Genomic DNA, 26,132 nt, shown 5'->3' with positions numbered 1-26,132 from the left:
AAGATTATGTTTAGTAATAAGGAAAGAACTTTAGGCTGGTTTTTAAAGATTAATTTGTTAATTAGGTGAACATCTGGGTTGGTTCATCATTTCCCTTGGAAATCTTGATTAATTTATAAGATTTTCATCCCCATTTACTAAAAAAGCAGTGAGTCATCCAGTGTTACACACCAGTGACAGCAAAAGTTAATTGGATTCTAGATCCTTTCACACTTCTCCCTTCCGTAATTCCTTGCTGCTTTGAGTGGAACCATGCACTGAGTCTGTGTGTTTTTGTGTGTGTGAGAGAGACACAGAAGTGAGAGAAATAGCAAGTGATTGAAAAGTGAGTTTGAAAAAAATAAGTATATGTGTTTGTATTTCCCTTGGTTGTGGTAAGAAAGTCTGGAGGGATACAAAGAAATAGCCTAACCCAAAACCAAAACCAAAAACTAATAAAAACCAGTTATTTTAGTGCATACTTTTAATAGGATTTTGATTTGTGAATCATGTGAATGTATTATTACCTATTAAAAGGCTGTTTAAGATTGTCTATGTTTTAAAGTGTCCCAGAGTTGGGTCTAGAAAAGAGAACACAGAGATGCAGCAGTAGCTCATTGTAGTTAGGGTCGGCTCTACAAGTAAGAAGACACGTGGTCTCCAGGAGGGGATTCAAACTTGAGAAAGGAGGGGAGAGATAGATGTATCTGGGGTGACTGGGTGACTGGGAAAGCTGACCTGCTCTCTCCTAGCCCTGCAGTAAGATTTCACCCTTTCTTTGGCTCTGACAACTAACAAATCGCACAGAGGCCCCTCCTTAGACATCCTCCTGTATATGCCGCATGATCTCAGTGGTATAAAACAATACTCTCAGATGAAGGGAAATTCATCATACTAGTTATTAACCTCATTTCTTCTTTCGCCTTGCCTTTGTAAACTCTCATTTTTCCTTCATCCTGTTTTCTTTATCACCTTTATTTTTGGGGGTGTATTTTATCTTGTTATATTATGCATTTATATGAGCTACCATAAATCCTTTCTGGAACTGGAAGGAGTAGGAATAAACGTATGCATAACTAACCTGGGAAAATGCTAACAGTTTATTTCTGGGAGGTGAGATTACAAGTGATTTTAAATTTTTATCCAGATTTATTGAGACATAATTGACATATAACATTGTATAACTTTAAGGTGTGGTGATTTGGTACACGTATATATTATGAAATAATTACCACAATAAGGTTAGTTAACACATCCATCACCTCACATAATTACATTTGTTTATTTTGGTCATGAGAATATTTCAGAGCTACTCTCTACAGGTGATTTTAATTGTCTTATGGTTAGCCTTCTGCATTTCCAAGTGTATATATATATATTTAACAATGGGCAGGGATTCCTTTTCTAATTAGATAATTTTTTTTTTACCAAATGTAGAAGAAAATATATGTGGTGGAACTGATAGACTTTTCCAGCAGAAAAATATGTAATGGTGTTAGAGAAAGAAAACCAGGAAAGAAGATAGGGTAGGTTCTAAGACTTAGTCTTAATTTTTCTTTCACCATGTTCTTCTATGAAAATATGGGAGGTATAGTATAAATATAGTGGTTCACTTGAAATATGTTTTTTAAAAATGCTATTCTTTTTTATTATTTTTAAAAATTTTATTTCTTCAATTTAAGTATAGTTGATTCACAATATTGTGTTAGTTCCAGGTGTACAGCAAAGTGATTCAGTTATACATATATATATATTCTTTTTCAGATTCTTTTCCCTTATAGGTTATTATAAAATATTGAGTAGAGTTCTCTGTGCTATACAGTAGGTCCTTGTTGGTTATCTATTTTATATATAGCAGTGTGTATATGTTAATCCAAAACTCCTAATTTGGCCCTTCCCTCCCTTTCTCCTTTGGTAACCATAAGTTTCTTTTCTATGCCTGTGGGTCTATTTCTGTTTTGTAAATAAGTTTACTTGTATCATCTTTTTAGATTCCACATATAAGCAACATCACATGATATTTGTCTTTCCCTGTCTTTCTTTGTCTTCACTTCATATGATAATCTCTAGGTCCATCCATGTTGCTGCAAATGGTGTTATTTCATTCTTTTTTATTGCTGAGTAATATTCCATTGTGTGTATGTATATATATATACCACATCTTCATTATCCATTCATCTGTTGATGGACATTTAGGTTGCTTCCTTGTCATGGCTATTGTAGACAGTGCTGCAATGAACACTGGGGGGCATGTATCTCTTAGAATTAGCGTTTTCTCCAGATATAGGACCAAGAGTGGGATTGCTGGATCATATGGTAACTATTTTTAGTTTTTTAAGGAACCTCCATACTTCTTCATAGTGGCTGCACCAATTTACATTCCCACCAACAGTGTAGGAGGGTTCCCTTTTCTCCACACCCTCTCCAGCATTTATTTTTTGTAGACTTTTTGATGATGGCCATTCTGACCACTGTGAGGTAATACTTCACTGTAGTTTTGATTTGCAAGAAATGCTATTCTTTTGATTTCTTTCTCCCGTATAAAATAATAGGCCATGAGACATAGCTTAAAGTCAGAAAATATAGTCGTATTTCTTCTTTTTTAATCGTTGCAAGGTGAATCATTGTATGGACCTAATGTCACTAATGTCATTTTAAAATCCCCCACTGTTGTATATTTAGGTTGTTTCTACCTTTATTTAGCCAGAATAAAATTCTAAAGAGTGGCATTGGCAGGTCAGAGTGTCTGTAGCCAATGTCAGTAAACATAAATTTACATAATCTTTCATCTTCAAGATCTACAAGATTCAGATGACTGCTCCATTCCCACTCCCTGGGCCGCACTGTACCCTGAAGAGTTACCCGTGCCACTCTGTATACCTGCTTCTCTCTAGGTCTCAGATCACCTTTCCCTCACAGAGTTTCTGCATTCTAACCCTTAGTAGTTTTATCTGGTACCTTTTATCTAGCAGTCTTGACTAATGATAATTGTTATCTGAATCAGTTATTTCATTTGGGGGATATAAAGTGGTGTTTTTTTAATTCTACTGTTTGGTGTCTAACTGATTTTTTAAACTACAGCAATATACAAGTAGAATCCACAACTCAATAAAGTAAAAAATTCAAGCCTGAAAGTAAATAGTCATGTGAGTGCAAGAGTCTTATTTTAGTAGCTCTCTATGATGCACATTGGGAAATAAGGATAAAAAATCTAATTCTATAATGTTATTTTATGTAAAATTTTTACTCTAAAATACAAAGAATCAAGGCCATATAAAAGCAAAAGCAGAATAATTTATTTGAATCCATCTTTCTTTGAACAAAAATAAAAATAAGACTCTAAGTCATTTCCTTCAGCATTTTACGTCTTTTCAAAAACACCATTGGTGATTGACAACCTAGAAGGCACAGTCTTGCTTTTGTGACAATCATCTTTATTATTCTGTGGTACAAACAGCAAGAAGGAAGTTTGGGAATGACATAAAAATATATAGCAATCTAAATAGTAATGAGAATTTAATAAAACAAAGCCTGCTGAAATTTTTACAAATATAAGGTTTCCACATTTGTAGGTTAGATAGGATAGTGTCAATGCTGATGAAATGGAACATATAGATTAGAACTAATTGAGCTCTGTAGGAAACTTGATACCAAAAAAGTAATTGGAAAGTCCCATCCTTTTCTTCCTTCCGTCAGGGCAATAAAGACTGTCCGCTGAGAACTCTTTCCCCTCCATGCTCCTCTGTAACACAATGCATTGTGTGTATGCTGGAAAACCTGCAGTATGATTTTTTTTTTTGCGGTACGCAGGCCTCTCACCACTGTGGCCTCTCCCGTTGCGGAGCACAGGCTCTGGACGCGCAGGCTCAGTGGCCAGGGCTCACGGGCTTAGCTGCTCCGTGGCATGTGGGATCTTCCTGGACCGGGGCACGAACCCGTGTTCCCTGCATCGGCAGGCGGACTCAACCGCTGCGCCACCAGTGAAGCCCTGATTTTTATAAATGACTCTATTCTGCATTAAAAGGAGTGATGAGTAAGAGGTATCGGGTTTGATTCCTTCACTGATTCCGGATGAATATACATTTTCACTGTTTTTCCTCAATATGTGCTTTCATTATTTTGCTTCAATGCATTGCTTTGCCCATGAATGCTCACCTGGCGAAGAGACGTGTAAAATGTTCTAAAGATTTCCAGGTCTACAGGTCGAAGAACCTTAAATTCTTTTATTCTTTTTCACAGCTGTGAATAATATGAGTGTTTTTAACTAGTTTAAGAAAATTACATTTACAAACCAATAAGTATAAAGAGTAAGCAATCACTAAATTCTGTAGATAATTTCCTTTTGAAACTAAAAGGTTTACTTACTTGGATGTCCTGTGAGCAAGTTGAGTTCAAAACAAACTGTGCCAAGAGCATTTAATGAGGTCAACAGACAGCATTTAAATAAATGTAGCCATAAGTTCAATAAACAAATAACTGGGCTGAGTAGCAGAATATGAACACAGGCCAACTTACCAATTTGTTAAACACCAGTTCAGTTAGGTAATAGATGCATGTAGTAATGAAAACAACACTGCTAGAATAGTCTAAGAGCCAAAGGAAAAAAATTTTGGCTGTGTTTCTACCTCAGAACCAACTGTCAAATAGAGGTAAAAGAAAGCAGGAAATTACAGTTCTTCACCCAGACCTGGCACATTTACTTTGGGAATGGGGGAGATTCACTAACCACCTATAATACTGCATTATTCATGAAATTGATCTTTGAATTTAATTGGACCTAGAGAATAAAACCATAGGTAAGAAAAAGGGTCTCTGAATGTTTAGGGAATGTTTATTCTATTGAGGAATATTTATTCTACTGAGGATCATTGATCTTCAGTTAAAATAAGCAAAGAGGAGCCCATTAAGCTATGAAATCTTTAAAAGACTGAGTCTTATTTAATCTCTGTCCCTAGGACATAGTTAATGACCTGGAGATGTTTGTGGATTGACTGTAAATAAAACAAGTGCAAAACAGTTTCTAATGAAATAAAGAGAAAATATTCTACTTGTTTGTTTTTTTTTTTTTTTTTTTTTTTGTGGTATGCGGGCCTCTCACTGTTGTGGCCTCCCCCGTTGCGGAGCACAGGCTCCGGACGCGCAGGTTCCGGATGCGCAGGCCCAGCGGCCATGGCTCACGGGCCCAGCCGCTCCACGGCATATGGGATCCTCCCAGACCGGGGCACGAACCCGTATCCCCTGCATCGGCAGGCGGACTCTCAACCACTGCGCCACCAGGGAGGCTACTTGTTTGTTTTTAAAATTCAGAATAGGTAACACACATCTGTATTCAAGGAAAACAACACTTGTAAAAATGCTGGCTCCTCTTTAGGATGAGCTGGAAGGGAGAAAGAGGAGGAAAAATTTTAAAGAGATATTAGAGAGAAGGGAGACAGTCTTCAGAGAAAGAAAAGAAAAGAGAAGGCAGATTCAGAGAGGGAAGACATCTCAGGATGGAGGTGAAGTCCAGACAAAGACACACAAAGGGCAACTTCCTCAGAAGATGGGGCAGAAGGAGGTGAGAAGAGAGAGGCTATGGAGATGGGGAGGGGAAGGCACTGGGGCTGGAGTATGACGGAGTTCTTGCATGGACTGCCCCTGGAAGGAGCATGTCCTCAACACCAGTTAAATAGTCCTTTATGTGCTGGAAAAAGAGCTTTTCTGCTTTATTTTCAACCTTCAAAGGTTATTTCTGAAATCAAATTTTATACTCCCACAAAATTCTAAATACATTGCTCATGTCTGAAAGCAGTCTAATTTCAGAGGATGATTTTTTTTAAATTTAAGGAATCATTTTTTTCACATGCAAAACCCACCGAATCACTTTATCTGGTGCTCTGAAATTATAGCTGCCATATTCCACAGTTTAAAATCATCATTTATTTCATTGTTAGGAGTCTTAAAAGATAAACCTCAAGTTTTCATTTGGTTTGTTTGCAGGCTAACTGGAAAAATAGATACATAGAATAAAGGACATATAGAAAAACAAATGAGTTTAAGTAGGGTAACATTTTTGATTGGATACAATCTTAAAATTAGGAAGCAGACATATTCTCAAAATTCTTTATATTCCTTATTTTTAACAGAGAAAAATATCCCTTCATTTTCTATTCTCCAAAGTAAAGAGGGTTAGATATCATTTTAGAGAGGTTTTTTTTTAACTGTCATGGAATAACATTCCACTATTGTGTTCTATTAGATTAGTAACATAATGCTATAAAGCAATTTTCTTTTCTTTTCAAACCAGAAGCTCCCAGTTCCATCAGAGTCTGCTCCTAATTTACCTGACTCCCTTTTCTCCAGGCTCCCTGAGACAAGAAGGAATGCACTGATGGGGTGCTCTGAGGTGCTCTCGCCACTTATTTAGCCCTTAAATGACTGCATAGTACCCCCAGGACTGGGTCTCCTCCCCGGAAGACCGTTTCCCATGCATTCATCCACAGCTAGCTGTTATTTTTGGTATTTACCCAGAGGTGTGCATGAATTACTTCACTAGAAGTGTTTCTTTTGCCAAAGGGGAAGTTCCTGTGTGTGGTTATTGATGTTCTTTTCAAAGTCAATGAATGACAAATAAAGAAATGATGGAAGATGATTTGTGGCAGTTATGCCTGCAGGCAGCTACAGCCCACAAAAAAGGGAAGTTCATTTCATTATTTCAAAAGGCTGTAGGCTTAGTTTTCCACAAATGGGAAGGGAAGGCGACTGCTTGGTGTCAGCCCCGAGGTTAATTGGATAAGCAGTTTCCTGGCTTTGGCCTCAGCTTAAGTTTTACTTCTCTGGGTGTGAGGCCAGTGGTTTTATTCACTTGGGAGTAGACTGCTTTGAATCTGTGAGAGGTGGGCATTTGATGGTGACGCTGTTGGGCACATTTTGCAGGTTCGTTTTTTTCCTGGTCCTATTTGTAGTGATAGATCACTGGCTTTAAAACCACCACAGTCACTGGAAAATCATCAAGATAACCAAGATGGCTGGAGAACTGGTCTAAAGACCCCTTTCTTACCAAGATGTGGATTCCCTGGGGGAATTGCTGGATTCTAGAGCTCTGCATCTGGTCCACTGGCCGAAGTACATGGCCCCAGAAGATACTTGTGTGTTAGCCTGTTTTATTTATTAAAACTATTTTCAGGTGGGAAAGTGTGTTCAAATGTACAGGAACTATAATTTCCTGTTTTAACATTTTTTTCTTCTGAGCCTTTCAATAAACTCTGGGGACAGCTGGGGATGAATGCTGAGTCCTTTCAACGTAGCATCATCAAATGCAAGTTCATACTTACTCTGGATGGTCTTGCTGTTGGGCAGGGATGTGCTGAATAACTTCGTAAATTGTACTGTGCAAATCTTGCTCTGGTACACCATCAGAGGCTGGAACAGATCTCGTTGGCATCTAGAAAATGTGGCACGTTAAAAAAAATTGGCAGACTAGTAAATAGTATTCCCACTATGTTGCATAGTTGAAAACAACTGGAAGAGGTGAAGATTAGAAAACTAGAACTATTTAACTTCCCTTCAATATCCATTTCCTCCTTGCTACAGTTCCCTGCACTGACCCTATGGTAGTTTCTGCAGTGGCATAGCTATGAGGTCAGAAGAGGAATAGCTGGACAAACTATCACTTTCTTCCTCCATTTAAGAAAAAAGCTGGCAGTACTGTAAAGGAAATACAGTAGAAAAAAATAGCAAAAGAGAAGATATCAGGATAGCTTAGAATCAAAGAGCATATTTTACTATACTTTATATTACATCTGTCTTACCTTTCTGACACTAATTGCCAATCATGTGTGCAAGGGTGGTTTAGAAAAAAAGAATAACTTACAGCCAGAAGCCTTCATCACATTGCAAGTTAGTAAAGACAGTACCAAGAAATACAGAACACACAAAAGAAGATGTTTGGGTTTGAATGCAGTAATGGGCTCTAAAAAGTAAGGCTTGGATGAATGTGGAAAGTACAGTAGTGTATGTCTGTCTGGTTAAAATCAACATGTATTATATTGAAATTGGCATCCATGTTTCATTAACTCCTATTCCTTATGTTTGATACTGTTATTCTTGTAAACACTGTTTTCCAATTACTTAGCTAAAGTCTGGTTCCCCTCCTCATCCCAAACTCTTTCTATTTTCATTGTACTTCTGGCCACTTTCAGTCCTTTATATTTATACAGATCCACCTAGAGGACTCTTTGCCCTTGATAAATCATCTGAAGAGTTCTTTATCTCATTTGACCTGCTAGGTTACTTTGGAATATCTTAGCCTTAGATTTTTCTGGAAACTGCCTGTTTCTATTCTACTTGTTAAAGCTCTCATGGCAGTCGTAGGCTATTTATCCTAGGGCTGAATAGGTGATTCATCCTATCATTTTTGTGTCAAGGGGATTTTGGTTTAGAGTTTTTACTTAAGATCAACTCTTGATTTTCTTTGGTATAGAGGTGTTTAGGGGCTATGATAAAAGCAATCTATAGATAATGACTAACTTACTCAACTAACCTTAGACTTGTTAGCAAGTAATAAATTTGTTCATTTCATGCCACTGCTTTCTGTCCAATTCCCCAAAAGAAGTGCTAAATGGGCAATGAAATGTACAGTAAGTAGGGAGAGGAGGAGTACGCATCTGTACATGTACCATGACAAGCTAAAAGATGATTCTGATTTTTAAAAACTCAAAAAGTTAGTAATCAATTTATTTCCCTTCTTAACTTCAATTCTGAGATCTTGGTAATGTTATTATTATTCCTTTTCTTCTCAAAACCATTGCATTTAGCTGTTAATCTTCACACATAACTGCCATTCTGGCTGCTTCTCACACAGATCCTCCTACTCATGTCCGGGTCCTTCTGCTCCTTGGGTTGTTGGTGTTGGTTTCTCACTTCTTCCCAAAGCACCTGGAACTGCCAATGAAGGACCTCAGCTGATTCCTCAGGAGTTCTCAGCATTGAAGATGGGCATAGTTCCAAGTCAAGTTATTCTACTTACGACAGATATGAGCGGGGCTTCTGATAGGTAATCAAGCACTTATTTCTCTGCCTCAGGTTCTTTAGAACTGTAGCGTTTTGAGCAAATAGAGGTCCGCTCAGTAAAATCTTGAAACTGAGTACTGATTAATTGCAAGGCTAAATTTAAAGTTTCCTACATAGATCTCACTCCTTTCCAATGCATTCCTAGGAATAAAAACTGACTTCAAAATTCACTTTTAAGTCTTATTAGCTCTTCAGTTTCCTGCTTTCCCATTTAAAAGCCACACCTGAGAGGGGTGCTTTCTGCCATGGTGAGGAGCTGTTTGAAATAACTGATCCACCAAATATTTATTTTTGTCTTTTTGGTTGTAGAAGTGAAGGGTGAGCCAATCCTGCCTGACACTGAATAGGACATTGCAAAGCTTTTGCAATGCAGTTTTTCTCTTCATCTGTGATGTGGGCACTGGCGCTACGACTCACCCATAGGAGGATGAAATCCAATCAATCCCCCTCCATTACTCACATGGCATTTGAGAACTAAAGCCTGTGGCCAGGTAACTTACTGCTTGAAACTTAGAATCTTATATAGAATTCTCTGAACAAGTGAGGTAACCAATCCCTAACAACAAATATTGATAGTTCTCTTTTAAAAAGGAAATGAAAATGCCCAGAGGCAAGTAGTCCGTTTCTGACCCCTTCCTTAAGTGAACTATCATAAGGGAATAAGGAAACAGAGGAAAGATCGGTTGTACATAAATCTGTAAAAATGTTAATGAGCTGATTAGCTCAGAGAAACATTCTTCTTGCCTGTTAAACAAAACTGATTGCTTAAAAGACCTTGTTTGTGTGGACTGAAAAAAATGGCTTCAACTGTATAAAAGTTCCCGCTCTTACATCTCACGCACCTTTAGGAAAAAATAAAGATATGTACCTGCATACTTTGGGTTTATATGGTACCTTCCTTCTGAAGAGCATAAGGTACCTTCAAGGGTATAATCAATTGTCTTTGCAATGTCCTCATGAGGTATGAGGAAGAAATAAAGGGGAAACTGAGCAACAGAGAGTCAGTGAAGTGACACGCTGCAGTCATCAGAGTGATGCAGAATTATTTAAACCAGGGTCTCTTGGACCCCTATTTATTCACTTCTCTTGACCTTCAACCTAGTTAATTCTCTCTTCCCTGAGCTTACCAGGTAAAGAATGTTTATGAATTCCTGTAACTTCCTTATTTGTGTTAGCTTTATTGATAGAGGCTGAGAAAGATGCTTTAGCTCCCCAGATCCGGCAATGTCATTCATTACAGAGTAGGTAAACACTGCTGAGGGTAATGCAGCCATTTGATCACACTGCCCACATGCTTAAATGAATGCTGCTTACACCTCTGGTGAAGCAGAATGCTACTTCTGGGCTAATCGGCCACTAGGAAAACCAACCCTGGGAACACCAGAAGCATCTGGAAAAGCAACAAATTCATATATTCCAAAGTCATCCAGAGCATCTTCGTGGCCTGAAATGGAAAACAAATACTACTTACAAACCAAATGCCTCAAATTGCTATTGCTATTTTTTAGAAAAACCTTTATAAAACTTATCTTCATGGTTTGCTTCAAGTGGTATGTGTACAAAACCAATTTAACATTTCTTAATCCCCTATAGTCATGCTGCCACTAAATAGTACTGGAAATCACTCCTGTTGAAGCTCAGAATTGAAACTGAATTGGGACAATTATTCTTAAAGTCTGACGTGGAAACAGTGTATTATATATTAATACACTGTTAATATATATATATTATATATACACATGTGGGCAGCCTTGTCCTTTGTAACTCTCAGTTACCAGAGACATAAACACCAAGGCTTCAATCTGTCATTCACAGCAGCTCTTAATCCACCCATAATATCTACTGTACTCTGCTAGATCTAACAGAGTCCACCAGGACTAATAAGAATAAATAAGCTGCCCATACATACAAAACAGAAAACAAGTCCGATGTCACCTAAACTATCATCAGTAAAATGACAGGAATGGGGTGGTTGGGAGGAATCAGGTGGTCTCTGGGGCCTTTCTGAACTCTGACGGTTTATCATTTGTGAGAAAGGACTAGACAACAGGAAGAAGACCCATGTTTACTGAGCATCCAGGCATTGTATTAGGCACTCCACCTACATTACTGGATTTAATTCTCAGAGCAACCCTGAGGGGAAGTTATGATCTCTACTGTATAGATGAGTTGAGGTCAGGAAAAATAATTAATTTTCCCAAGGTGACATTGGGGGAAAGTGGCACAGATGGGATAGAAACCCAGCTCCTCTGACTCCAAGGCCTGAGCAAAAGCCCCACTGTTAACTTACAACAACTCAGTAGGGAGTCAGAAGTGAGGGGCACCGCTGGGGACAGGGAAGTAGCAAACCTGTGGGACCTCCCTTTCCTCTTCTCCCTGGGAAGGAGCTGCCAGCACTGTATCTGCTTTAGGAACTGACATAGTGAGAGAACCCTTGGGCATTTTCAAAATAATAAGAGGATCAATGGAACAGGATTCAGCAGAACTCAGTGATGGCGGGCAAGAGACAGTCTCTCTGAACCTTAGTTCTCTTGCCTGTGAAATGGAGTTGAAAGTGCCTTTCAGGCTTATCTTACAGACCTGTGTGACTTACATAAAACTAATACAAGGGATAGAACTTTGTGAAGTGAGGGCAGTCATCCTGGGAAGGGAGTGTTAGTGTTATCTCATGTGAATTCTGTTATGTCAATAGTACATTTCACATATATAATTAATATCAACAATATATATTAATATACATTAATATTGATAACAGCCCCCTCAGCCCAGCCATTACCTGAAAACGTTTGAGTTTTCCTGTATTCAGTTTCTGGCCTGAAAAGACAAATTGGTGTTTCTGTCAGTCTTAATCATTGAGGAAAAAGCATTCAAGAGAAAAATTATTTTCATAGAAATATAGGCATTACCTGCCTTCTAGCTTTTGCTTTATAACTAAAACCAAAAAAGAAAAAACACAGTAAGATACACTTTAGTGCACATATAAAACCATTCAAAAATTTTGTTTTAAATTTTCACCTACCTTTGTAGGGTTGATATTTTTTCCATAGGAGGAGAAGACACATGGATATAATCAAAAAGAGTGATATTCCAGTTATACTTGCTAAAGGGGACAATGATTTCCCTTTTTGTGCAAGCTTCTCTATTCCTAAATAAAAAGACAAATATATTTTTATTAAAGATCAATAATAAATTGATCCTAAATAAATAAATCCTAAACAGTACAGTACTGCAAATGTGTGTATATATATATATATATATATATATATATATATATATATATATATACATATATATATATATACACATATATATATAGGGAGAGAGAGAGAGAGAGAGAGAAGTCTGAGTGAGACCAAACAGAAGGCAGGCACTTATTTTAGAATACATACTAAACTCTCTAAGGATATTTGTGATTGGAAATGTGGTGAGCTGTCCAGGATAATACCAATATGTTGTACTAGATGTAGCAAATAGCTCATGTCATACTTTTCAATAGTGTTCACCAGCATTTAGCTTGGATCTGTTGGATCTCATTGTATAAAACATCCCCAGATGCTAGGCTGTTCTCTATCTCTCTTTCCATCTCACTCTTTTAACATTGTTCGGGTATGTGGATTTTCTAGGGCAGTGGTATGTAGTTAAAGGTGTGGGAGGGGAGGTGTTCATTTCAAATAATTACTAATTTTTGACCAATAAAGAAATTTTAATCCTTAAAATAGAATGCGTGATTGTCAATAAGACATTTAAAGTCCCACCTTTGACTACAATTCACTGTGTTTTGCAAGTCATTCCTTTTGTTAATATTTCTATATAAAATATAGTGCTAAAAGCTAACACTTGCTGAGTGATTATAATACATCAGACTCTGTTCTAAGAGCACATGATACGTATTAACCCATGGAATGTCCACAACGATGTTATTAGGGAGGTAATATTATTATTATTATCCCCTCTTAGAGATGGGAGCCTGAGGCTTGCCTGAGGTCACTCAGGTAGTAAGTGGCAGAGTCCAGATGTGCCCCCAGACTCTTGACACTTTGTGCTGCCTCACTTTGATGCTGTTTTGACAAGACTTACTAAGTATGGCAATGTTAACACCAGTTCCAGACTATAACATGCTTAGTCAGAGAGTTAATCTATAAAGTGGAAAGTTGTGTGGCCTCCCAGAAAAGCAAGTAACAGATGTCTTCCATGTTATCATGTTAATCAGACATTGATGTGGAAATGAATGGTGGCAGTTGCCTGTCTCTGCCCAGTTTAATGTGGGAGTGAAAGTTATGGGATGGCACTTCCCTTCTGCCGTGGTGGAGAACAGCTTGGAGCATCTGGGTGTGGTGAAGAACATGGTGCGGACTCAGCTCTGCAATAAATACCCAGCCTGCACCCTGTTGCCTTCCACCACAAAGCCTCTACTGAGGTCTCCAGCAGCCAAGATAAGGATGAAACCTTAATCTTTCCCTTCTTTCATTGTGGACCTATATGTACTCTCTCAGCTTTTCTACCTACAACGCTTTCACTTTTTAATCTTCCCAGAATCTTTTCATAATGTAGTGTAGATCATATATGTTAAACTCCAGTTAAAAAGTCATGGAGGGCTTCCCTGGTGGTGCAGTGGTTGGGAGTCCGCCTGCCGATGCAGGGGATGCGGGTTCGTGCCCTGGTCCGGGGGGATCCCGCGTGCCGCGGAGTGGCTGGGCCCGTGAGCCGTGGCTGCGCCCGTGAGCCGTGGCTGCTGGGCCTGCGCGTCCGGAGCCTGTGCTCCGCAATGGGAGAGGCCGCGGCAGTGGGAGGCCCACGTACCGCAAAAAAAAAAAAAAAAGTCATGGAAATCATGATATCTCCTCTAATTTTCCCATGTAATGCTGTTCTAGTATTCCCTTTAAGTCCTTAAGAGTTTAAGCAGGTTGCTTTTCATCACCAAAAATCTTTACCATCTCAGATGGTATATTTATAAATTTCTGATATGCATTCAGAGAATTGTGTTCTTAAAATGTTCTTTTTATGGGATTACAATAGCTGTGTAATATTTATTGCTTTAAAACAGATTTTAAGTTAAACTCCTTTTAGCTTTGGGTGGAAGAAATAAATGCAAGGTAGTATAAAATGGACTAGAATGGCAATTTATTGGTTCTGATCTAGACCAGAACATCACAAAACTTATTAGAAATATTATTTTTCCTCCTTTTCTCTTGGTTAATAATTTGTAGGAAAAGTTATATTCTCCCACTCTTAGAATGCTGAGCTTCTAGTTTGTAACTACTTTAGCATTTGGGTGATCTCTGTGTGAGGTCTTAGCCTTTCTTCAGATACTGTGCTCCTACTTCACAGGTTTGTTCTCTCTAAAGAGCTGGGCAGCTTTGAATGAGCCACTTGACTCTAAGGGTCTGGATTTTCCCAGTAGTAAAATGAGGAGGCTAGAATGACTGGTTTTTAAGTTCTTTTGTTGCTCAGATATTATATGATTTGAGGCAGCCAAAGAGTTTTACATGAAGTTTATGTAAATAGGACACTATACCCAATGGTATGCTAGTAACTGAGTATAAAAAGAATTATATGCACATATATACATACAAAAGTTATAAATTTTACTGATATGAAGGATGTGTAGCCTAATTTAGAATTAATAATAAAATATGCAGTACTGTTTATTGTTAATTCCATATATCTAATTGATTCTCATGGAATGCTTTTGTTGATTTTTGCTGAACTCTTGCATTTTCAACCTGTGGATGAGATTCAACCATGCTTTGAAACAATTAGACTTCAAATAAATGCTTGGTTACTATGCAATTCAGCAAAGAGATAGCTTACGTCATAGATGAACAAGTGTAGCTTCAACACGAACGCTGGCTGATATTTACTAAGGTGAAAGTGAAACAACAATGACATTCGTTGGAATTTCATTTAACAGAGATGTGAATGACTTCTTTGCTAAATTGGAAAATAGATTTTGAATACCGGGAGAACTCAATTTTTTTTCGCCATATGTAATGTAATGGCTACAGAAACAATGCACTTTTAAATTTAATCTGTATTATCATCTCCATCACTTTCTTAAGTGTAACAATCAACAATTTCTCCATCACTTTTGTACGTGTAGACAATCTTATTAACTGAACAACATCCTCTGAGTTTTGAAAAGTATTTTCATTATTATTAAGTTCAAAATATTTTATAATATTCATTGCAATTTCTTATTTATCCTAGAGATTATTTAGAAGCATATTGTTTAATTTCCTTATGCCTGGGAGTTTTCTTTCTTGATTTTTTTAGTTAAATTCCACTCTATTTAGAATGCATACTCTGCTTGATATAAATCTTTTAAAATCTGTTGAGATTTTTAAAAAAATGACCATATATATAGGTGCATGCTTCTAAAGTATAAATTCAGAAGGACCCATACTCTGCTGTGGTTGTCAATAAGATAAAGGCAAACAGAATGGTCTCTTGAGACACCAGCAGTGATACAAAAGCAAAGTAATAAAGAAGAAAAAATTGTTAAGAAATACTAAATAATCAAATGGCATGATTTAAGACACAGCATATGATTTGGGTACCACTTTTATCAAGAGAATTCTCTTATTTCTTTATTTTAGATCCAATACTAAAATCAAAACTACACAATTTTCAGATATGCACAATTAAATGTATGCGCATTATATGTATATAAAACCAAGTGTACATTTGTTTCCCATGTATTTGGAACAGATATGTCATATCAGTAATAATGAAAATAATAAAGAAATTTAAAGTGTCATTTATAGGTACAGATAAAGAAATAGTTTCAGAGAAATGAAAATATTGGCCACAGTCAGTAAGTCCTAGAACAGGGACCGGAACATAGTTTTTTCCCTGACTGCAAATTTAATTTTTTGCTGTTGATCCATGGTCAAAGAATGGTTTTCCCACAGGCTTTTCTTTTCTTTTTTTAAATAAATTTATTTATTTATATTTTTATTTATTTTTGGCTGCACTGGGTCTTCGTTGCTGCGCGCAGGCTTTCTCTAGTTGTGGCGAGCAGGGGTTACTCTTCATTGCTATGCACGGGTTTCTCATTGTGGTGGCTTCTCTTGTTGTGGAGCACGGGCTCCAGGTGCGAGGGCTTCAGCAGTTGTAGCACGCGGGCTCAGTAGTTGTGGCTCATGGGCTCTAGAGCGCAGGCTCAGTAGTTGTGGCGCACGGGCTTGGTTGCTCCGTGGCATGTGGGATCCTCCCGGACCAGGGCTCAAACCTGTGTCCCCAGCATTGGCAGGCAGATTCCTAACCACTGTGCCACCAGGGAAGCCCAAGAATGGTTTTCATAATTGGCAGGTAGCCCTCAATATATTCAGTTTTTCCTCCAACCTTTTCTAACACCAGATTTGATGTGCTCTGACTCTCTCATTTCTTGATAGCCAGACTGCCTTCACTAAAATTCAATATCCCTTAGTCCCTAAAAAAAAAAAATCAATGCTAATTTATTCTAGTCCAGTTTCAACAATGAACTTTACAATGAAAAATATTTTAGTGTAGTGTCAGCTGTTTTTTTTCCCCTTAAACCTGAAAATATGCTAATAAGTATTATTTCAGAGTATTTCTCATTCTAATGCTGAAGTTACACTATGGCATACATCAGCTCTTTGCCAGGCACTTCCATGATTCTGAGGCCTTGTAATAGGTTTAACATACAATGACTGGATGTCTCACACTATATAAGATATATCTCCTCCCCTCTCCATTTTTACCTTTTTGTCCCTTTTGTGTTTCCTAAAATGACTGAATTTGTACATTCTGTCCTACAGAGGATCCAACTCATTCCCTTTACCATTATTTCCTTATTTCTTCAGACTCCTTCCTTATTGCCCTCTTTCCTCTCTCTCCCTTGACCTCTGTTAGCCCTCCATCAGAGAACCACCCTGAGGTGACCAGCACCTGTTAGCTTAAAACCTTGGCTATGGCAAAGGCCAAGTGTCCTTTCCCTGGAGAATGAAGAATATAGTCCTTTTCTCAGAACAAATGATCTTCCCTGTTGGGCCCCCTTCTCTTCTAGAGCATCCTGGCTCTCTATGCTAAGCACTGCTTCTCTCTACCAGAACACACAAGATTTACCAGGTCCAGCATTTGAAATTCACAAAATAAAAATGCCAGATATCTCTGGGATCAAATCAAGGGGCACAGTTGCCGTTGTGTCAGCTCTAGGCAAGTGTATTTTAGAGAGAAGGATTTCTAGAGCCCAACTTGAAAATAAGTCAACAGGGAAATTCTGACCCTATTGCCACAAAGAATGTACAGGGATCCCAAGTGCAGTTCTGGATACTTGCAGGAGCCCCATTCTTCCTCCTTTCAGAGAGTTTTGTACTCTTTAGCACATAGCATGCCACTCTCCCCATTATGTAAACATGACTGACTCATTTACCAAAGCCCTAGTGCAAATGCTACTTGCCCCCTCCTTTGACAAACAAATAAAATGAAATAACATATTAAGTGCAAATATAGGCAAGAGGTGTGGTATCCATTGCAACCCTGCTGCTTGAGAGACTGCACCTAAAACAGGATAGCCGTATGCTCCAGTCAGTGTCTATTTCAAGATCAGAATGGAGTCCTGAGATCTCTCCCATCCAATCTGTTAGCTGATTACAGCCGCTGATTCATGTCCCTATGGAAATGAAGGTGCCCTACTGGGGGGCCATGCTATTTCCACACTCTATTATGGCTCCACCTGACAGACACCGTGGTTCTATGTTAGATGCTCATGGGATGTCACCTAACGTTTCAGGTTCTGGATGTCAGGGCTGTAGCTTATCTCAGTTGTTATGTCCCATGGTCCAAGGTGAAATACACCTCTTGGAGATCTTAACCAGAGAAATTTCTAGATAGTTAGAAGAAATCAGTAAATTTATCTTTCTGCCTAGTAGTAGTGTCATTTTCCTATTCTCTTCTTTATGAAAAGATGTGCAATAGAAATAGATATGAAAAAATTATAGATTTTGCAGGATCATGTACAAAAATATTTCTACTATAGCTAAATCTCAAACTATGGCCATGTGGCTGTTGAGAACTCTAATAATGTATACAGTGGAATGTTTTCATTAAATGTGAACATTTGCATTCTGATCATAAACATTTTCATTTTATACATATTGCATGTCACAATAGTGATTTAGGCCCAGTTAAATTTTAAAGTAGGGACACTTGCATTCAAGGAAGTCTTTAATTAAAGTAATAAAATCATTCTTTTTCCAAAATATGAATGCTAATTTATTACTTTAATTGCTATTCTTTCCTTGAAACTTATATGCTGTTACTTTTAGTTACAGATATTTCATAATTTCTCACTAGTATGAAAGTATACACATGTCTGGATAAACCAGAGTATCTTTGTATATAGCATGAAGTTAGTTAAGGTGATAAGAAAATACACACTATCCTGTACATATATGTGACATATCTTGTATATATGTGACATATCTTTTAGATATTGATATTCTCAGTCAAGAACATCCAGGGAGACAGTTTATACAGTGGTTAAAAAAAAAGGTTTTGGGGGCTTCCCTGGTGGTGCAGTGGTTGAGAGTCCGCCTGCCGATGCAGAGGACATGGGTTCGTGCCCCGGTCTGGGAAGATCCCACATGCCACGGAGCGGCTAGGCCCGTGAGCCATGGCCACTGAGCCTGCACGTCCGGAGCCTGTGCTCCTCAATGGGAGAGGCCACAACAGTGAGAGGCCCGTGTACCGCAAAAAAAAAAAAAAAGGGTTTTGAATTTAGATACTATTTTATTACCAACTAGCTGTGTGAATTTGCCTATTTCCCCTGTTTTCTTTAGGATATCTCTACTAAGATACAGAAAGGTCAACTGATATCTCAAATTAGATGTGAATCATAGCCCACAGAGGTGGAAGGCACCATCTGGTCTAGTCTTACACAGGCAGGAAAACATAGAGCTAATTGTCACATTCTCCAGACTTCCTCTCCCCAACTGAAAGTCCCTAATAAAACTTTTGATTATTTCCAGACTTTGTTATTTTCTTTCCATATTTGTGACCCTGGCATCATCTTTGACTCCTTTTTCCTTTGTCTCCCACTTCTTATTGTTGAGACTTTTTGATTGGCCACATTCTTTGCCTCATTAAAAACAAATGTTCATCTATTTCTTATAACTGGACTCTGGTTATGCCAAACACAACTTGGTTTTGAAAATATCTCAGAGGCAGGTATCTTATCCCTCTAAATTATTTCAAATTTTCCACAGATATTAACATAGGTAGCTCATCAAAGTGGATGGTAAGTGCTCAATTGATAGTTACAAGAGATGTCCATTTTTTTCACTGTAGCTTGGTGTACCCTTAATCTGCATTGCAGAGATTAATTCATTTGGAAAGCTTTAAAAAAAATCAAATACTTAAAACACATCAATACTACTCATTTTCTTTGCCATTTGCCGCTGTTTAAGATCTGTGGACATTTAGGGATTGGAAAACAGCTCTAAAAGCCACAAAGAGGTTATGAATGTTGACAACATTGAATCCTTCTGAAAAATAAGCACCTGCCCTTCTTATTTACAATAATAACAAATGTCTGGTCCTTGTACCAGTCAAACAGGTTTTTTAGATTTTACAAAAGGTAATTATTTGATATTAAGACTGTAGCTGTCTTTGGACCTTGGTAATAAGATCTTAATCAAATACTGGGGGCTTCGGATACTATGACAATATCTTAGCTAAATATTAATGGAGAAAGTTTAGGTAGTAAGAAAGGCTTCACTGCAGTATTCACCTACATATTATAGCCATGTTTTCACTTGCAGTGAGCATGAGGAACAAGTCTATGATAACATCCAGATTGCCACAAAATTATTTTATATACTTAATTATGGTGTGTTTCAAAATTATGTTTCAGTTACCACTGAGGTAAAAAGCTCATTAAATCATATTAGAAATTTAGTAAAATATAAAGCAAAGAATGCTAGCTGTTTACATACATGCCTGCCATCCATATGAAGTTGTGAGCATCTTGTTAGCAGGAATTATTTTTTTTAAATGGCATTTTCAATGCTTACCCTAGTATTTGTCCCATTATAGGTGTTAAATAATGAATGAATGAGTGCCTGATTTATATAACCCTGAACACATACATGCTTTGGGGACCTATAAGGGAAATACGTTATTAACTACTGCCCAAATGAAGCATAATTCAGGTTAAAATTCTAGAGCTGCATCATCCAGTATGGTAGCCACTAGACATATGTGGCTATTTACATTCAAATTAAAGTTAATAGAGATAAAATGAAATAAAAGCTTCAGTTCCTCAGTGGCATAACCATATTTTAAGTGCTCAAAAGTCAAATGAGGCTAGGGACTACCATACTGGATAGAGCAGACATCAAACATTTCCTTCATTGCAGAAAGTTCCACTGGATATCACTCTTCTAGAGAGTGTGGTATTTTCTTCATGTGATAAAAAACAAAATCTCACCATGCCAGTATGTAAATTCTAATGTACTCAAATGATTTTGCAAATATGAATACCCTCAACTTCAAGGAGTCTTGGGAAGGCCCCACCTACCATATATTTATCAATCTGTAGATTTTTAATAGCCTTATCATTCTCAATGGTTTGTTAAGAGTTTTAAATTAAATTCAAAAGGCGATGGAGAAAAAAAAAAACACCTTAAACAAGTGGGTGTCACACTTGTGCTTGCTAAATAATCAGATCCAAGATCCTAGCTGCCAGGTCCTGATCTGATAGGTCTGAGGTATCTTAATGAAAATACATTATTAGACCACCCCAAGTGATTTTGATGCACATGGCCCAAAGGCCAAGTACTGCAAAATTTGGCCTAAGAATTCCAAGGATTGTATTCTTGCTTTATACATTAAAAAAACATGTACTGACTCTATGTAACGGACCCTATTCTAGGCCGCAGGTCTGTAAAGACAGAGAAAGAGAAGACACCAACGCAGAAGGTATTAATGAGTGGCGCCTTTTGCAAACTTGTTCCTCTACCAATCATAGGAACCCTGACCACCACTTCCTGTCCAAGCCTGTCCCCAGGTTGTCCCCAGGTGGAATCTGGCTTGTCTTCGTCTGTATGCAAAGAAGAGTCTAAGAAGGACTTGACAGTAGCAGTAGAAGTAGCAGCAGTAGAGGACAGAGCAAAAGAAGAAGAACGTGGAAGCAGAGGAGAAAGCAGAAGGGGAGGAGGAAGAGGAGGAGGAGGGGAGAAAAAGGGAGAAGAAGGAAGAAGGAGGGAAGAGAATGGGCTTGAGAGATAGAAAGAAAGGAAACTTGATGACTGGATGTTAGGCAGGGCAATAAGCAAGAGAAAAAAGTCTGGGATGGCGTTTAGCTTTCTGGCTAAGGTTGGTAGATACTAGGACCATTCATTTAAACAGGGAATACAGAAAGAATGGCAATTTGGGGGAAAAGAAGATGTTTCATTTTTGATATATTGAACCAGTATGTCGCCTCTGGCACTTGAAAGTAGAGACATTTAGAAGGTAACTGGGAATACAGTTTTAGATCTTTAAAGATAAAGATTTGGGATGTACCAGTGTCACATGAAACCACGGGACTGAATGAAATCATACTGTAGAGAGAAAAGAGAAGGCTCAGAAAGTTGGGAATTTGGTGGACATAAATATTTTAGGCAGTGATTCTTAACTATTTAGATTGATGACATTTCTGAAAACCAGATGACCTCTAGAAAATGCCAAATTTCACAGTTACAAAATTTTGTAGTTTCCAAGGTGTCGAGACCCCTATTGTGAACTCCCACAGATTTCAGGTTTTAAATGGTGAAAGAAGAAGGGAAGCCTGTGAAGGACAGTGAGAAGGGAGCCAGATAGGAAAACCAGATTTCATGGAGATGTATTCACCTGACCTAATGCAACAGTAGATATAAACCTTTTAAATGAATAACCTCTTCTCTTATATTCCTGTTTGTAAAATCAGGAAAGCAAGAATATACATTTAGAAGTAATTTATTGAATTCCCTTTTTCTTTATAGCCCCTCAGAGCTAGCAATTGAATTCTCTCTCCATTATTCTTTGGGTTTTCTTTCTTTGACTCTTAGAAACCATGGCTTAGTTAACTCAGGAAAGAGTTTCTTAGAGTATATGAACAATCCCACAATGATATTCTCTTCCACACAGGTATAAAAGAGGAGTAGAGGAAGGCTATCGTGCATTTGTGTTTCATTGGGATCCCTGGCTTTTACATCACACTCACCTACAGAAGTGATGATGATGGTGAAATGAGTTTCATCTCGCCTTCCAGTTACATTGTTGTAAGCACAGCACACATAGTCAGTTGTCTTCTGGGCTATTTTCTCAGATGCAACTTCCAAGCGAGGCCCGTGCTTAATGACATATGTGACATTGTCTGTCCTCCGGATCCAGGAGTAGGTGTTGGGAGGATAAGAATCAGCAGAACAATCAAACAAGATCGCTTCTCCAATATCCACAGTGAACACTTCCCCTACTTTTAGCCCTTTATCAGAATTAACTTGAAGTCCATAAGGTCCATCTACATTAATTGAAAAAAGAAATAAAGGGGTGACATAAATGATCACAACATAGTTTTTGAGTTTGGGAGAGCTTAGCAGCATTTTATTTTGCATGAAAGTCCTCATGTTAAACGTGGGCAAATAGGTCTTCATTTAGACTCCCAGTAAATGATAAGGACCTAAAAGTGTTTTATTCTGGTATCCATGGAAATGGAAATAATTTGAGATGTGATTGAACTTATCTGAAATAATGTAAACCCTAAAACTTAGGATATAATTGTACAGACACTGTTATCATGACTGTGGTGCTAAGCTTTTGAGTCATGTATAGATAAATATGCAATTTTGTTAGACAAATTCCATCTTTCTGAAACTGCAGTTGTACTTAAAAGCATTTAAAAAATAGATTATGGCCACTATTTTCTCTTTGACAACCTTTCTTTGAGTATTATCTACTTTTCTTCTAAGTGCTGGGACAGTTCATGCAAATATTTATGTTACACAGTTTCACATGCAACACAAATTTGTGCAGAAAGATATAGGAGTATTCCATATTTTCATGACATTTTTAAAAAAAGAGTTTAAAGAATTAAAAAAATTCCTCCCACAAGCTAAGCATAGATTCCATTTGGAAAAAATACATCTTCATTATCATCAACAAATATTCATTGATCATCAATAAACTACTTAATCATGGATATCCCCTGGTATTTTTCCTTACACTGCAATATTCCTGTAGCAGCTTGTTATTTCTATGGCACCAGATTGCCTGCAGAGACACATTCCCCACTGATTTTTTCAGAGAACATATAAAAAGAGATTTAAAAAATATTCCCCAGCTAGATAGGTTTTTCTCATTCAGTATATATCCTGACTTATATTCTAAAAACTTTAAGGTTTAGGCATTATTGTACTCATTTTTCAGTTGACCATAACCAATATTTGTTGGATATTCACCATCTGAAGACACTTTAAGTACTTATGCAGACAACCACATTTAATCTTTAAAGCAACCGCATAAGGTAAATGCTATTATTCCCATTATAACGTGAAGGAAGAGATATTTAAAAAATTAATTTCCCCATGGTCACATAGCTATTAAATGGCAGCTCTGGGACTATAAAATATATGTATTTAATTATTCATATTACCTCTCCAAAAAAACTGTTAAGTGGTATAACTTTCTATATCAAAATAGTTTCTGGTTTTCTAACTGTATTATTTGTTCTACAATAAATTACTGTCTAATTATACATTAATTCTGTACTCAGTTAATCAAGTAATCAATCAAAAAATACTTGTTTGAGAGATACTGTTACATATTTAATATGTGAGAGATAAAAAATGTGTAAGACACAGTTCCTACTCTCAAGGAATTTATAAACTGGATAAGGCTATGGATGGATTGCTCAGAAATAACCTAATCTCAAAGGTGCTGATTTAAAAAAAAGTAATGACTGTTCATCTCTCATTGTGTGGAATAATACAATGTAGTGATTAGACAGTAGGATAATGAGGTTAAATCCCAATTTTGTCAATGATTAGTAAAGTGTTCTTCAAAAGTCATTTAAACTTCTGGGGTCTCACTTTCCTCACCTTTACTATAAAAAGATTGATTAGATGACTGGTTGCCAATCGTGCTACCTTTGAAACACCATGATTCATGCCATGCTAAAGTTATTTTGGATACTGGCAAGCCAACCCCAAATTTGCAGATTGCCAGAATGGTTCTCCATTATGTCAGCATATTCTGACCAATCTACCATTGGGGAGACAAATTTCCCAAGATACAACAGAAACTGAAGGTGCAAAACAATAAATTATATTTAGCTAGAGGACATACACTTTACACATATTTACTTCCTAAAGACACAGAGGCATCTGAAGGAAACCTGTAGATTTATACTAATATGTATACATGAGATGATCCTGCTTTCAGAAAGCAAACATAGAAGCACCTTCAAATTCGAAGTAATCAGGAACTGGAGATGGAGCATTAAAGTGAAGAGAAATGGATGCCCCTTTCCTGTGACTGAACTAGAACCCTGTCGTACTGTTTTCTCATTTCAGGCTGTGATACGGTCTCAGGGGAAAACCTCTGCTTTAGAACTGCGTGTTGTAAAATAAAACACTCTTATTCTGAATTCCATTGAATAATATTGTGTAATGGGAATTAAACGTTGTTCTCACTCACTCAACCAAAATCAATATTGAGATGCTATTGTGTGCATGATACTGTTCTAGGCATTGTGAGGAGACCTGAGGTGTCGTATACGTGGTTCCTGTTGCTATTATCTCAGACCCAGTGCAGCAGCAGGGTTCCCTCAAGTTGTCAGCATTGATAGAACATTAGGGAAGCAAAGGCCAGCGACTGGTGGGCACTGGTTATGGTTCCCATAGTAAGAAACCAATGGGAGGAATCAACAGAGGTTTGGAGCGGCAAAAGCCCCGAGTCTGTCACAAAGATTAAAGTCTGAGAGCAGAGAGGCAGGCTTGAAAAGGAAGAGAAGTGTGGTCATTCAGTATTTTCTGTCTTCCCACTTGTTTTCAGGGTTTATAGAATATGAGTATAAAAGCAAATTGTTTGACAATTTAACACACATAAAAATGAGAAATACTGCTTTCAAAGTGTGCTGACATTACTCAAAACTTTTTGGGAAACTTCCCATTTGGAATTGCTTTAGGACCTTGCAACATAATGGAATATTCTCAAAAGTAGTAATTCTTCCATTTTGGAGAGTGGGTTCCATTTGCAGAGAAAGCCCACAGTAATGTAGAGCCAAGGCTGGTGAATAAGGTTGATTATCTAATTTAATGATCACTCTAGTTTAAAATAAAACATGTTTTTAAAGAAAGGAATCTGATTGTCTTAGTTCCTCTTCCCTATACTCATGTTTATTTTGATTTTGCTACTTCCTCACTTATTGGGTTTCACGATTGGCATAATATTTTCTCTCCTGTCTGCTTAATTATATGCTATATGTGGCTCTTCGGAGTCAGCATCAAATACCTCAAACTCCCCCCGCCACCACACAAGCACCTCTTCTAGTTCCGGGAACCTAACACCTTGAAGAATTTAAGTTCCTTGCTTCTGATATGATTTCTTAAAATGTAGCATATTTTATCTGATTTTATAAGAGATACATGTTCACTGCAGAAAATCCTAAAATTCCAGAGAAGGATGAAGATGAAAACTCACTTGTTTTCATCTCAGAGAATGAATATCCATATTTCAGTGTATGATCTTTAAGTCTTTTTTCTCTACCTCTCTCTCTCTCTCTCTCTCTCTCACACACACACACGGATTGATCTATCATCTATCTATTTATCATCTATCTATCTATCATCTATCTATCTGTCTATCACACTCTACCTACAGCTTACAAGCTATTTTCTTCTTCCTATACTATGTTATTTCCTTCTCATTAGCACATCAGGCTGACCATCCTTTACTTTGAAGTGCAGCCTAGTATATTATTCATGGGAATGAGCAATCCAATTGAAGACATTTGGAGTGATTCAACCAGTGTGGCCTCTGACATTGTAGATGAAAGCAGAAGGATAATTCTATTTTGACTGTGGTTCAGTTTCTTGCCCTTGGCAGAGAACTCCCAATAC

The 26,132-nt window shown here is 37.5% G+C and overlaps 1 protein-coding gene across 14 annotated transcripts in view; it reads right to left on the bottom strand.

Annotated features, from left to right (window-relative positions):
• HEPACAM2 (HEPACAM family member 2) overlaps window positions 1–26,132 on the bottom strand; it is a 98,389-nt gene that overhangs the window by 45,381 nt on the left and 26,876 nt on the right. For 9 of the 14 annotated variants that reach the window (XM_060107881.1, XM_060107887.1, XM_060107878.1 and 6 more), the window contains 6 exons: window positions 22,238–22,534; window positions 12,050–12,175; window positions 11,937–11,961; window positions 11,807–11,844; window positions 10,401–10,474; window positions 7,293–7,402 (listed from right to left, as the gene is read on the bottom strand). In XM_060107881.1, coding sequence (XP_059963864.1) covers window positions 7,293–7,402; window positions 10,401–10,474; window positions 11,807–11,844; window positions 11,937–11,961; window positions 12,050–12,175; window positions 22,238–22,534 — 670 coding nt within the window. Of the gene's footprint in view, window positions 1–3,329; window positions 4,219–7,288; window positions 7,403–10,344; window positions 10,475–11,806; window positions 11,845–11,936; window positions 11,962–12,049; window positions 12,176–22,237; window positions 22,535–26,132 lie in introns of those variants that run through there. The other 5 variants (XM_060107882.1, XM_060107884.1, XM_060107891.1 and 2 more) reach the window with 5 other exon arrangements.

The sequence above is a fragment of the Mesoplodon densirostris genome, chromosome 9 (assembly GCF_025265405.1).
Source record: "Mesoplodon densirostris isolate mMesDen1 chromosome 9, mMesDen1 primary haplotype, whole genome shotgun sequence".
Lineage (NCBI taxonomy): Eukaryota > Metazoa > Chordata > Mammalia > Artiodactyla > Ziphiidae > Mesoplodon > Mesoplodon densirostris.
This window is presented reverse-complemented; position numbering and strand designations above follow the sequence as displayed.